This window comes from Poecilia formosa, unplaced genomic scaffold (assembly GCF_000485575.1).
Source record: "Poecilia formosa unplaced genomic scaffold, Poecilia_formosa-5.1.2 Scaffold622, whole genome shotgun sequence".
Classification (NCBI taxonomy): domain Eukaryota; kingdom Metazoa; phylum Chordata; class Actinopteri; order Cyprinodontiformes; family Poeciliidae; genus Poecilia; species Poecilia formosa.
This window is the reverse complement of record NW_006800561.1, coordinates 218,281-232,156: the sequence shown is the minus strand read 5'-3', so window position 1 is coordinate 232,156 and position 13,876 is coordinate 218,281. Positions and strand designations below refer to the sequence as shown.

Below are 13,876 nucleotides of genomic sequence, written 5' to 3'. Positions count from 1 at the left end.
AGGGCTTTTCAATGATACCACATGTGAAGGGGTGGGACTTTTGTACGTACCTTTTCTATGACGTGCGGTGACGTTCATAGCTGGTGAGGCACCGACTTAATTATAATCGGATTTACAAATCTAGACCCCCTGCATGTTATTGTTTGCATAAGGAAATTTCGCGCATGCGTACAATGCTGGAGGGGAAAAAGTCTTTACATGCCATCCATAGCTGCGCCACCGCCGCCGCAGAATATTTTCGTTATCTCAATCAATCAGCGCAGCTACTGTATGGCCAGCTTGCTTCACTGTGTCTTACTCTGCAGTTGTGGAGTCACAATGTCTGGGATCATGAGCGCCCCCAGCGATGAGGCACGAGAACTGCCTGCCTCACCTCGAATCTGTTTTCCTCCCTTTATTATCGCTCCTCAGCACACAAAACACGTTACACACACAGTTGGTGACAATACAGTCACAACTGTACACTAAATACATAAGCTAAATTATTGAAAATCTGTTCATACATTAAATGTGTTTAACCATTTTATTGGCGACGTACAGACAGGAGGAGCATGCTCTCAGAGAATGGAAACCGGTGCAGTGAGCGAGAGGTTGCGCAATCCCAGGTGAGGCTCAGCTCACTGCTGCCTCACCGGCTTCGCTTCCAAGCATTTGAATGTGAAATTAAAATGCGAAAATTCAGCGACTTTGAAGAAAAAAAACATAATATTTGGTTAAATTAAATGAAATATACGTACTTTATAGTACAAACCACAGGGTGAAAATATCTTTATAAATGATTTTATTATTAATATATATGCATAGTCAAGTAATCAGCGCTGATCTGAATTGTTGTCGTTATGTTTGGGACCTACTAGTGGAGAAGGAGCTTGCTGTGTGGATGGTGGCAGCATTACGTGGTGCTGTGTGAAGCAGGTTTAAGGTCAGCAGTGTCTCTCATCAGTCGTGGCTCTTTTTACCAGGTTGCTCCCTACACAACATGTCTGATTAATGGCATCTACTGGGACCCCCACACCCCAAGACTCCTCAGACGCCTTGATGCCCAGAGGCTCATCAGACCCCTTAAATCCTTGAGTGCTCTCAACGAGGGGTCACCAGCGCTGCCTCACAAGTAAGAAACCTCCAAAACGCAGCCATTGTGGTAACACGTGATATTTTTAGGCCGTCACTGTAACTTTTACCGTTGATATAATGAATAAAACTGATGCTCTGAGTGTTGACTGTCTGCTCTCTGCCCAGACTGCTGGCCATCTGTGACATATCTGCAGATACTGGAGGCTCCATAGAGTTCATGACTGAGTGCACCACCATTGATAAGCCTTTCTGCATATATGATGCAGACCAGCACATAGACCATGACAGGTACACTGCAGACAGCTCACTTTAGAGCCTTTATCATGAACATCACTGTCTTTTTTTACACTTTTATTAGCATCACCACTTTTCTAATTTCTAAGGAACATAGGTGTAGTCTGAACTGAGACTAATATTAGACCATGTTTTGTGTGTGTGTATGTGCGTGTGTGTCTGTGCAGCGTGGAGGGAAATGGGATCCTCATGTGCTCAATCGACAACCTTCCTGCCCAGCTCCCGATTGAAGCCACTGAGTACTTTGGAGATCGACTCTTCCCCTACATCTGGGAGATGGTAAGCTGTGTGTTTTCCTTCTGGAGGCCTCTGTGAGAGCGCTGCAGCACGTTGCCTTGGTAACCTTGGGACTGATAGGGTTGGATTTCTAGAAAGTCATTTATTGATGATCAGTGTGTTATTCCAGCTGCTCTCAGATGCCACCAAGTCGCTTAATGAAGAGGAGTTCAGCCCACAAGTCAGAGATGTAAGTGATGTCATTTGATTATCCAGATATTATTGATTTGTTTGGCAGAGTAAGGAGCATTGTTTAAAATAGTTTACACCAGACATCATAGTAACCAGAGTAAAGTTTTAAGTAAAGCCCAGTTCACAGTACACAATTTTAGAATTGTCTGCTGGTAGTCGGCTGGTTTTCAAAACCAGCCGACTGGTTATTCAGTTAGTGTGACTTTTACTAGTGTGACTTTTACGACACACTAGCCAAGTAAAAGTCCTAGGTATAACGTGTTCGATCATAGAGTGTGAGGTTTCACTCACGAACATTCCAATTCTAGATATGAAGTCCCTTAAAATTCCATGATACCACACCTGAATTTACAGTAAACAAACATGGACAACGACGTTGAAGCAGTAACTGTCGTTTGGGGATTTATTTTAACCGAAAAAAGTCGCAACACAAAGTCAAAGCTTTAGATTAAGAACCGGACCTGGCGCGATCAAGGGTTATATTTGCTGCACTATGTTTGAGTCAAACATTACACTCATTTTAATTTCTTTTTCTGTTAAGGCGTTTAATTAACTATAACAGTTTAAGTTTTTAAGGTTTTGCTGTGTTGATGTTGTAGAATATGTGTATGTACTGGGCCTTGCTTCAGAAAGCTGAATAATTGATAGATCAGAGCAGCTTCAGCTAGAAGATTGCATGTCCTGCGTATTCGTTTCTAGAAAACCAGATGGCAGTTATCTTAATTTTTTTCCCAACTGATCGCGGAAGGGTAACGTCTTCCAGCTCCATTCATTGAAAGTGCATGGTGAGTTAATTGTAAATTTTCTGGCATCACCTCCACCGCTCCTGGAACCGCGTGTGCAGTATTTGTGCAGTGCACTCCGCTTGTCACAGTTTAATGAACTTCTGCACCTACTTTTTTCTGTATTTGCTCCTGTTTAGATTACAAATAGATTAACACAACATAACATTTTCTGTATTTTTCTCTGTTGTGTTACTACTGCAGACTGAAATTAAATGTGCTATTTCAACCAAGGGTTAGAATGCGCTTCTAAACCAGATGTACTCTGTGCGAAAAGTTTATAATTTTTCTGTGTTTTTAAAAATTTTTTTTTTTTCTGATTGGCTACCTGTCATATTCAACAGGCTGCCTTCTCGTTCCCAGTTGGGGGACACCACACATGCTGAGATCATCGGGCCAAGTTAAACATGTTGAATATTCCAGATTTTAGATTGGAGCTGTCCCGACTTTCTACCGACTGGACCCAATCAGTCGTAACACACCACACACTTCAGGATGATCGGTTACAACTATCGGAAGCAATAATCTTAGAATTCAGAACGTTCTAAGATTGTTGTAAGGGCAAAATCGGGGCAAAAAATCGTGTAGTGTGAACTGGGCTTACGACTTTTTTTCCCAAAGTGATTTAAAAATGAGGATGTAACAAACCCATCAGAAAGCCTAGAAACTCTTCATCTGGACCAGTTTATGATTGTATCATAAAGGAATCTGGACCACTGAAAGGATATTATTTTCCATTGTGATGACAGACAATAATCAAGCCTTTTCTTGTAGTAATGATTTAATGTGACCATCTAAATATGTTTGTCTCCAGGCCATCATCACCTCCAATGGAGCTCTCACCCCAAAGTTTGAGTACATTGAAAAAATGCGAGAGAAAAGGTACGTCCCCCTGCTGGTCGCTGAGAGTATGTTTTTATCTTTTTATCTCTTTCTCTTTCTTACTGTTTATTCAATGTCACATGCTGTTCTTATTTTTTATTTTATTTTTTTCTTTAATTATGTAAAGCACCTTGAAATGCCCTGCTGCTGAAATGTGCTATACAAATAAAATTTGATTGATTGATTAATTGAAAGTCACTGCTTTCTGTTGTCAGCTCTGAAGTTTGAAGCCTTACTGCACATACCTCAGAGCCAGTGTGCTTAGAGGCCATGTTTATTGGCTGAATTTCCTCTTATGCTCTATTGAGCCCTTGTAATGACCCATTTATTAGATTCAGGTGTGTTGGAGAAGAGATGCATCTATAACTTGCAGGATTGTAGAACATGAGGACTGGACACACCTGATTTAATCCAGTCATTTTTATACATAATCTGACCTAAACAAGGAAAATCGCTACAGGGCTTATTACCTGCATTCCTATACTAACAGTTGTTAATATCAGGGTGCTAAAGCTGCAGTATGTAACTTTTACAAAAATGTTTTTACATATTTGTGAAAGCTGTCACTATGTTGTAACAGTCTGTTATGAGACAGATAATCTATATGGGGTTCCATTTGTGTCAAAAATAAGTAGACACAAATGGAACATAGACATATGCAATATCTAACATATGCATCACCTACATATGCAACATCTACATGCAACATCGACATATCCATAAAGCACTAAGATCATAGACATCAACCAAAGTCGCATAACGACATAGACCAACAACATCTACACATTTGACTTCTACTTATTTTTGACTCAAATGGAACCCCATAAATCTCCACCTCCCCCTTGAGTTACTATTGCTGTCTTCAGAAATGGAACGACTCCTGATCAAAAACAACCAATCAGAGCCAGGAAGAGGGCCTAAGTGCTGTCAATCAACCTTGTGCACTTGCTGCCAAATTTGATAATGGCACAGAAATAAGTTTCCGTTCCAGGAAAACTGCTTATCTGCTGTCCTTGGTGGCCATTCTAACTAGCCTTATCTTTTGTTGTAGGCTCTGCTGTGGTGAACCAGCTGTAACATAGCAGAGAGAAGTGTGGAATTTGTGAGCATTGTGTACATTAGACAGCATTAAGACCCTTCTCCTGGCTTTGATTGTTTTTTTTTTTCTGACTGACTTGTCTATTTCTGTAGCGAGCACTGGGAGAAGGTAGAGGAGGCTCGTTTTTTTCAGAGATTGTCTCTCTCATAATAAATATACTGCAGCTTTAAAGGTGCGTTTCCACCGCAGGAACTCCGGCTACAAGAGCCAGAACCGAACAGAAGCAGCTAGGGAGCTAGGACTTCTGGATGACGCTGAGCTAAAAGTGGACTTTTATATTTAGGATGTAGCAGATCAGCAGAGTAGTAGCAGCTGCAGCTGGGGTTTTTTCTGTGGTTAGAGCTTTTCCAACCTGAATGTTTCCACTAAGTCTGAAGAGGTAGTTCATAGTTATTAAAAATGAATGAATAGTCAGAGATCTCTATTCTTTGGCTCACATTCTGGACTCTACTGCTGTGGACCCAGGTTTGTATAGCTGGACCATAATCCACTTAACTGGCCCAGTGTTCAGAACCCACAATGGAAACAAACACACAGTTAGTTAAAAAAGGTTCTGGTGAACAGAACCCTGGAGTAGAACTGTGCCAAGCCTTAAACAACAAACCAGCCCAGCAGCTGTTTCACTGCATTCTCTAGTCTGCGATTCTGCCTGCCTTCAGTCATGAACCCAATCAGTCTGTCCCACATGGCTGTTCCAGTCAGTACCCACTGTGTAGAGTTCTCAAACAGTTTCATCCAATAGCCACATCAACTGTTAAAACAACACACGTTGTTAAAGTTAAAGTTGGATCGGGGCTGATAAAGTGGGGAATGAAAAAACTGGGTCTGGTCTTTTCTGGTAAATGCAAAGTCCTTGAGAAACATAAGGTGTGTTTTGATGCTTCTTTGGGACAGATTCCCTGATATAGTGAACTCTAGAACTGTACATAAATGTGTGATAAAATAACCACTTATGCCTTTTAGAACAGTGGTAGTCTAGCAGAGCTTTTCTCTTTTTCTGTTTGGCTTTTAAGTAATCTATAGATCTATGCAGAGCCATGATTTTTTTTTTTTAACTTGTGGATGTTGCAGCTGTACGACTTGTTTGGAGCAAGTGGCAAAATCATTTTAAAAAACTACTTTGATCAGTGAACTTTCCAGTGATGTATTTTTGTTTGTTTCTGATTTTGTCAGTTAGTCTTCCATACAACCAGCTGTCTTAAAGATATCAGGCACTAAAAGGGACACCTCAGTGTGATCAGTAACACCAAGACGTACCCCTCACTCATATTTAGGCCACCTCCAAGACTTGATCAGCTTTCTTCTTATTTGACCCCAAGTATGATTTTCTAGACAAGCTGTCCCTGCGAAATCTTAATCCTTTTGATTAAGTTCTGCTTCTCAAGATGCATAAACCCCCCGAGGGAACATTTATCTTCTCTTTTTCTAATTAAGCCACCGAGTGCATGACTGACCTCCAGTCAGTCATGCTGCTGTACATTTACGTGTGTGATGTCATTTCCAATTAGTCTGGAGTAATGAGTCGTGTCTGACTCCTGGCAGGAAGAGAGGCTTTGGACAATGCCATAAGTCACTCTGGGTGATTATCTTACAATGTTCATATTATTGTTGTCCTGATGTGGAGATGATCCAGAATGTTCAAATCAGCCTTTAAACAAATGCAGCAGTTTAGTGTGTGTAAAATGTGACAGCATATGTCTTTGCTTGCTGAATAAAGGTTATTACCATTTTCCTATTAAATATGATTATGATTGTATTTTTAATATCCAAAACAGGTTTTTATCCTATTTCACATGATCATAGTTTTCCCAATAACTGCACGTCTGTGTAGTTGTTTGTGTTTCATTTCAACTTTAATTTTTGTGAGTTTGGTTTTACCCTATACCAGCTAGTTTTGACAGTTGGTCTGTTTTTCTGCAACAGAGTGACACACAGTTGCCATTCTCTATTGAACAGATGGCTAGGGCCATACAGAGACCTTTGGAGGGGCAGAGGCTCAAAGTTAAAAAGGGGCACATTGAACAAGATCTTAAAACACTGTACAACAACATAGCAACAACCCATATTAATCAAGAATATAATATTTAATAGGATCATACTGTATCACTGTCATCAAGTGAGGACAATGCAAAGCAAGTGTAGTCTACGTTTTCCCTGATAGCAGCAAAAACAGCAACTTTAAACCTGCCAGTGCTGGAGGACAGTGCTGATCTTAGATTGTAGTTTTTTGTGACGATCCAACCGGTCAAGGACAAGGGCAAAGGCATATATAAAAAATATCGTCTATTTATTTTTTTCCCAAAAAAATCTTAACAAACGGTTTCAACAACAAATCTAAAAAATATAACAAAATAGGCCCAAAAGAAATCAACTAAGGCAAACATAACTCAAGACAACAAACCAAAAACTGACCTCACACAATGAACACGCAGGGGAATTTATACAAACAGGCTAGCCTACACAAACGAGGAGGGGAGGGGATGGAGACAAAGACAAATAATGTATAAACATAAATGATTAATTTAAACTAAAACATTTTGACTTAAACACCACTATAAAAACCAAAATAACCCAATGCCAAAAGGTTTTAGCAATTATGCCGTTAGTGGAGAGAGGCAGATTCTTTGACATCAAGTCCCCTGCTTCCAGCAGCCTGATGGACTGTTCCACTTCCTGGTTTTCCTGTCGACCAACCACCTTCTGCCAGCCAGTCCTTAAGCTCAGCAAAACAAAATGTTAATGATCTTAAATAAACATAAGGTGTTTACTAAATGTGTGCACCCAAATTAGTAAATAACCAAATGCAATAACCACCACCAAAGAAAAACCAAAGAAAAAGTGAAATTCTAATCATATGAAAGCATTTAAATAAATACTAACACAGAGGAAAAGATGGAGGAACCTCCACATTTTTAAGCAGACCATTGGAGAGCAGGTAGCTGATTATGAAGTTATGAAATAAGCAAATTTGCTGCTATTTTATTTATTTAGATAAACCCTAATAATATCTGTTTAATCTCCATAGCAACTTGACTGCAGACTGCTTTAAATATCAAAAAACTCAGAGGGGTTAACTCCATGATTTTTTTGATGTTAGCACCTCTGACTGCATCCTTTGTGAACAAAGGAGCGTTAAAGCAGATCCTTCCACCCAGCAGGTGATAAGCTCTCTGGTCTTAACAGACTCTGTCAATGTTTACATTCCTGCTGATATTGGAACACACACGTTGTTACACAGTTTTACTTATTGTATGTCGTTGATTTTTATACACAAACATGGATGCACATCTAGTACAGTTTTTCTTGAAATTACCCTTCTCTGATGCTCGCAATTCTATTTTGCTATTTTCTATTATTATGCAAATTTTATAAAGGCACAATTATATTTTTCTTATATGTTTATTTTTATATTCCCCACTTTGAGTCAAGGTAATTCTTTAGCTGAATTACCCAGCTAAAGATGTGTATGTGCCCACTTATGTTTAATTTGCTGCTGGTTCTCATTGTGGGATAAGAAAGAATCCTTCTGTTCTATTTTAACTCATTTTGAAATAATTCTTGCTGCTTGTTGTTTTTGGAGTGAGGGTAGAACATTCACTTTGGAATCTGAAATGTTGTTGGTTTCTGCTCAAAAGGGTCCATCCAGATGAATACATTTACTGGGAGTTTCCCAGGATATCATACCTGGGAAAGTATGATCTGAATTACCCAGCTGTTTGTCTTGAAATCGAGTCTCAGATGTAACGGGTCCTGGAGGAGAAGCCCATACACACACCATCACGGACTACTGTGACAGTGTTAAAATTGCCATAAAACTGAGACCATTTCAAAGCTTTTTCCACATATAGAGTGACATGTCTTGTCTTTTCATCAATCTTGGAGAAATCCCCAGTTTTAGGAATGTCACTCTTGTGTTTATGGCGCTATGATACACATTGCTTTGGATTGTGTTGTACCTTCCTGACTGATTTGTTGGTAAGTAGTGGTAGTGGGGGAACAAGTTGGCGTTGGGCTGGGGGGCGGGGCTAATGACCGGGCCTTTTATACCTAAAATAACAAAGCTCATGAAAACATAATTTTGTAAAGTACTAATAAAAGCCACTCATATTTGACGTAAAAATACTCCAATCTACCTACTTTACAATCCATTCCTTAGTATCTGACTGATGATGAAGTTGTGGATGGTTGGTGACGCGTTTTACCCAGAATACACTTGGAGACGATATCGGCGATCAACTTATAAATTAGTATGTCATAAAGTTAAATGTAAGAATGAAAATAAAGCCAGTCATGTAGCACAACATTTTATTCAATATTTTACACCCACTATGTCACTAAAATCAGTCGGTCTTGTAAAGTTTTTATCAACCATGAGTGAACAATGACTGGGGCAGCCTACTATATAATCTACTGGGGGACCCCATTTTATGATCTACATACACCATACTCAACAGGAGAGGGCCCACCTTTTCCAAGACATGATACAGACTTGAATCTCTGAAGTCATATTCTGCCTCCCATCCGGGCCCCCCATAGGCCCAGGCCGGACCCATAGGGGGCCCGGACCCCCACAGCTCTGCCCCTGAGTAGTGGCCTTTGGAGCCTTGGTTTTAGCTAAAGGATCCAGATGTGTGAAATATTCTAGAGAGGAGCTCATTTTTTCACAGATTATCTGACTCATGAGATAATGTCACAACATTTTTGAGAAACATGTAAACATATTTTTTATAAATGTAATAACCTGCAGCTTTAGACCCTGCAGAATTAAGAATGAGATGTCACTGTAGTGTTTATGTGGGTGAAGGCAGACGAGTGAATACTTTTGTCCATTTCCTTTGTCAAAATATCTGATGGATGGAAATGTCACATTATTGGTGGAAAATGTTGTAAATTGATGTCATGTCTCATTTTATGCATGGCCAAAACCTGACATCTTAGCAGGATGTGTATACTTATGATCTCACTCAGCCTCCAGTGTTTGAATTATTTAGATGTTTTACAAGATGGAGTAGATGTTGTACAACCAGAAGTAGAAAGTTGATCTGTTTTTTTATGCTTGTGCTCCAACTTATTTGCACTCTTTAACAGGTCTGTAAATGGATTTAACATTTGGCCTTTGGTTTCTAAGAAACTGGGCTTTTAATCTGAAATTGCCATGATGATAATCAAATGGATTCTATAAAGAGAAAAATAAGTCCCGCTCTTATCTTAACAAATCATTGATAACACATTATTGTTTAGTTTGAAGTAACAATGAATCAAAAAATATGACAAGTGCACTTGTTACAGACATTGGAAGAACTTATAGTGTGTGTGTGTGCGTGTGCGTGTGTGTGTGTGTTGTTTAGGGAAAAGGCTCAGATCCTGAAGAGAACTGGTATGAAGAGAGTTCTGCTGCTGGGCTCAGGTTACGTCTCTGGGCCTGTGGTGGAGTATCTGAGCCGGGATGAGGGGACCCAGGTGACTGTTGGTGAGTACTGGTGTCTTCGCACTGGAAGGCTGGATCTGATCATGACTGCTGATCTTCACTCACTCTGGTGACTGTTGCTCCTGTAACTGCCTGGAGCGCATCTCCAACGTTTCTGGCCTCTGCGATCTGTTCTGGGTGGAGCAGCTCACTCACATCCCGTCACCATGTGACCTGAACGACATCCCAACCAGAACAGCACTTGGAACTCACAGCGTAGTTGTTGTTTTGTCGGTGTATGTTTAACGTTGACACACCAGCATTATTACTGTTTCTATACTTCTGACAGTCCATGATGGAAATCGGTAATCTATTTTTTTTAAAACACATTTTTATTAGTTTTGTGTTTTCATAAGCAGAGAAAAGAACAGAGGATTGTAGAGTTTCCCAACCCTGGTCCTCAAGGCACACTGTCCTACATATTTTAGACCAGGGGTCACCAACTCCAGTCCTCCAGTCCTACCATCCTGTAACTTTTAGATACGTCTCTGCTCAAACACACCTGGATCAAATAAACTGCTCGTTTCCAGCCTATTGCAGAGAGGAATGAATGCTGGTGAGGGAATTCAGACATTTTGGAGCAGAGGTGAATCTAAAAGTTGCAGGATGGTAGCCCTGGAGGACTGGAGTTGGTGACCAGTTTCCCTGCTTTAATGTGCCTGATTCAGCTGATTGCAGTTCAACAAACGCCTGTTAATCAGTCATCGATTGAAATCAGCTGGGCTGAAGGAAGGAAATACCTAAATCATGCAGGGCAGTGAGCCTTGATGACCAGGGTTGGGAAACACTGCATCACATGATTAGATTATAAAGAAGAGAAACAGAAACAAACAAACAAAAAAACTGCTGCCGTACTATGTCACACTCATGTCAAATCCTGTCTTCAATGGTCACCAAACATTTACAAACAGATTTAATACTTGACAACAACACAATCATAGCTAGCTGCTGTGGTGATAAAAGAAAAGAAAAAGAAAGATGCTTAGTAATACAAAAGGAGGATATTCTTTAGTTAAGACCTGGTGAGACTTTCCACTTTATAGGATTCTGACCTTTCATCACAAGTTGGGTCATCTCTTTAGGTAAACAGCTAAGCACAGGAGACCACATATCAATGAAATGTTTCTCATTACCCCTAAGAACTGCATTAATCCTGTCATGACAGAGGACTCTAAATAATTATTCTTAATCCAGTGGATCAAAAGGCATTTTCTAGCCAAAAGCAATAATTTGCCACAAAGTTTGAAGTGTGATTGTGAGTGACTGATTTGGACGGGAGGCCAAGCAGAAACAATCCTGGGTCACAGCTGATATTGACAGGAAACACGTCACTCAAATCTTTAGAAATTGCCCCCCAGAATGATCAGTTTGCAATGCCAGAAATAATGGTAATAGGTTCCAACCTCTCTTCAATATTTATTGCATAGGGGATAGGACTGGCAATCTGTCTTATTCAGTATGAAAGATGTTAAATGTAGACGATGTAATATGAAAAACGGTAATCTGATATTATAGAAAGGTAACCAGTCCAGTCAATCAGCATGTTGAAGATGTTTTCTCTGCTCTCTTTTCCATTTAGCGTCTGTGCTTCTGAAACAGGCTGAGGAGCTGGCAGCCAGGTATCCCAACACCATCCCCATCATGCTGGATGCCAGCAGTCAGGAGGGACACCTGGACTCTCTGGTCACAGATCATGACCTGGTCATCAGGTACCAGCAGCTTTTCTATTTACTTTGCACCCAGAGTAATCAGTTTTCTGTGTTTTGCAGCTATATTATATGTACTATTATTTCCAACAGTGACCTATTCCCACACTGGCAGACTAAGGTATTAAGCCCTGTGAAATTAATGCTTCTAAACTTTCCATCTGTTTCCCAGCATGCTGCCTTACTCTTTCCATCCCATTGTCGCCAAACACTGCATAAGGAGGAAGGTGAACATGGTGACTGCCAGCTACCTGAGTCCTGCTATGAAGGAGCTGCAGAGCAGGTGACCAACAAGAATCATGTTGAGATTTAAATCACTTTCCCAAGATCTCACCACCTTATTTTACAACTACTTAAAATAGAAAAGAAATAACATATTAATTAAGTTTTAGTGTCAAAAGTTTATAGTTGCAGGTATAATTATTGATAATAAATTTTCATAATGATTACTGTGTTGCTGCTATTAATCATGAAGACTAAAATCTGTGATAACCCAAAGATGTCTTTATATCACTTTGCTTTGGTTTTTACCATTGGTAGCTGGTGAAGAACGTCTTAGTGGGGCTCATGTGCCACTAGATGTCCCCTTCCTAGTCCAACATAAGCATTCACATGAACTGTCAGAAAATGATTACAATTCTACAGTAATAAAACATTGTTCATACAGCAAAATATCATGAAAGGCAAAATTAGCTAAAAGTAAAAGGTCTCTTCAGCAACTTCCAAAATATGAACAATTTAAATATTTCACGAGTGTCAACAGCTAACTCTGAATCAAACTAAAAACAAATTAGTCTGAAAAAAATCAGACTTGCGTATGGATGTCTACAAATTGAATTCTGAACAAACAAGTTAAATTCTGTTGACAGTTGACCCACACCAGGCAACACAGGCCTTCCTACCTAAAAGAACTAAAATACACAGATATTGGAGGAGATATTCTTGGCTACAAACATAAAATTAACTCAACTTATCCAGGTTCTACTGGAACCACAACACCCACCAAGCAAACCCCTGAATTTATCTGACAATCTGCAACGTTTTGCAGATGTTAGTGTTCATAGATCTGAGTTAGCAATTACAACTTCAGCACTGCATCAGAATGGCCATCTGACCCAGCAAACATTGTATCAAACATTAACATTACAACAGCAGCAGAAACTCAAAGAAGGCAAAACTAAATAATAAATAATAATAATAATAATAATAATAATAATAATAATAATAATAATAATAATAAAGAAGGCCCAATCAATAATAATAAAAAAAGGAAATCATAGCAACATTTATCCAGAACTGCATTAGTATTATATTAACCAGAGCAACATAAGCATCACATAAATCACAGCATCATTCAGATGCTGTTCATCAGTTGGTGTCATTTGTTGTTCTTACAACAAATGACACCAACTGATGAACAGAAAAAGTAAATAAGAAAAATGGAGCAGAGCAATATCTTAGCTAAAACTGATAAACTCACTGAGGAACAGATGCTGTTGGAAAATCCTCTGTATTGTTATTCAAGATGGAGATTTTGGTCCAAGCATCCCCCTCTTAATGTTGACCTCACCATCATCAACTTTTTTATCATAGTTGACCTAAAACAGGATTTGTGAACAGCTGCTGGTGTGAACTGACTTGACAGTGTTTCTAGAGTGGGTAGAAACAGGAAGAAAAAGCTGCTTCTAAACCAACTGGTTGGCCTTGGAAACCACTGTGTTGGAAAAACAAACATTTGAAATATTTTGAATGTGTCAGATTTAAAGTAAAATACATGTAATAGAAAGAATCCAGTTAAAAACCTACAGGTTTGAGAGTCTTCCTGTGTGCGTGTGTGAGTGTGGAGGAAGCAGGCATCACCATTGTGAACGAGATGGGACTGGATCCAGGCATCGATCACATGCTGGCCATGGAGTGCATCGAGCAGGCCAAGGCTGATGGCTGCACTGTGAGTCAGCTCACACACTGAGAGAGAGGGAAACATTAAACCTGCCCAAAAGGCTTTCTGATGCCACAGAAAGCCCCATGGGCCACTGGCTATGGGCTATAGGCTACGGGCTATAGGCTATGGGCTATGGGCTATAGGCTATGGGCTATAGGCTAC

General features: G+C 39.8%; 1 protein-coding gene across 1 annotated transcript in view; it reads left to right on the top strand.

The window, feature by feature from the left end:
- The window catches only part of aass (aminoadipate-semialdehyde synthase), a 35,329-nt gene that overhangs the window by 11,070 nt on the left and 10,383 nt on the right, over positions 1 to 13,876 (top strand). Inside the window, exons 7-15 of the mRNA XM_007541665.2 lie at positions 963 to 1,111; positions 1,240 to 1,362; positions 1,536 to 1,647; positions 1,775 to 1,834; positions 3,433 to 3,500; positions 9,948 to 10,069; positions 11,646 to 11,775; positions 11,945 to 12,055; positions 13,612 to 13,720. Coding sequence (XP_007541727.1) covers positions 963 to 1,111; positions 1,240 to 1,362; positions 1,536 to 1,647; positions 1,775 to 1,834; positions 3,433 to 3,500; positions 9,948 to 10,069; positions 11,646 to 11,775; positions 11,945 to 12,055; positions 13,612 to 13,720 — 984 coding nt within the window. The remainder of the gene's footprint in view (positions 1 to 962; positions 1,112 to 1,239; positions 1,363 to 1,535; positions 1,648 to 1,774; positions 1,835 to 3,432; positions 3,501 to 9,947; positions 10,070 to 11,645; positions 11,776 to 11,944; positions 12,056 to 13,611; positions 13,721 to 13,876) is intronic.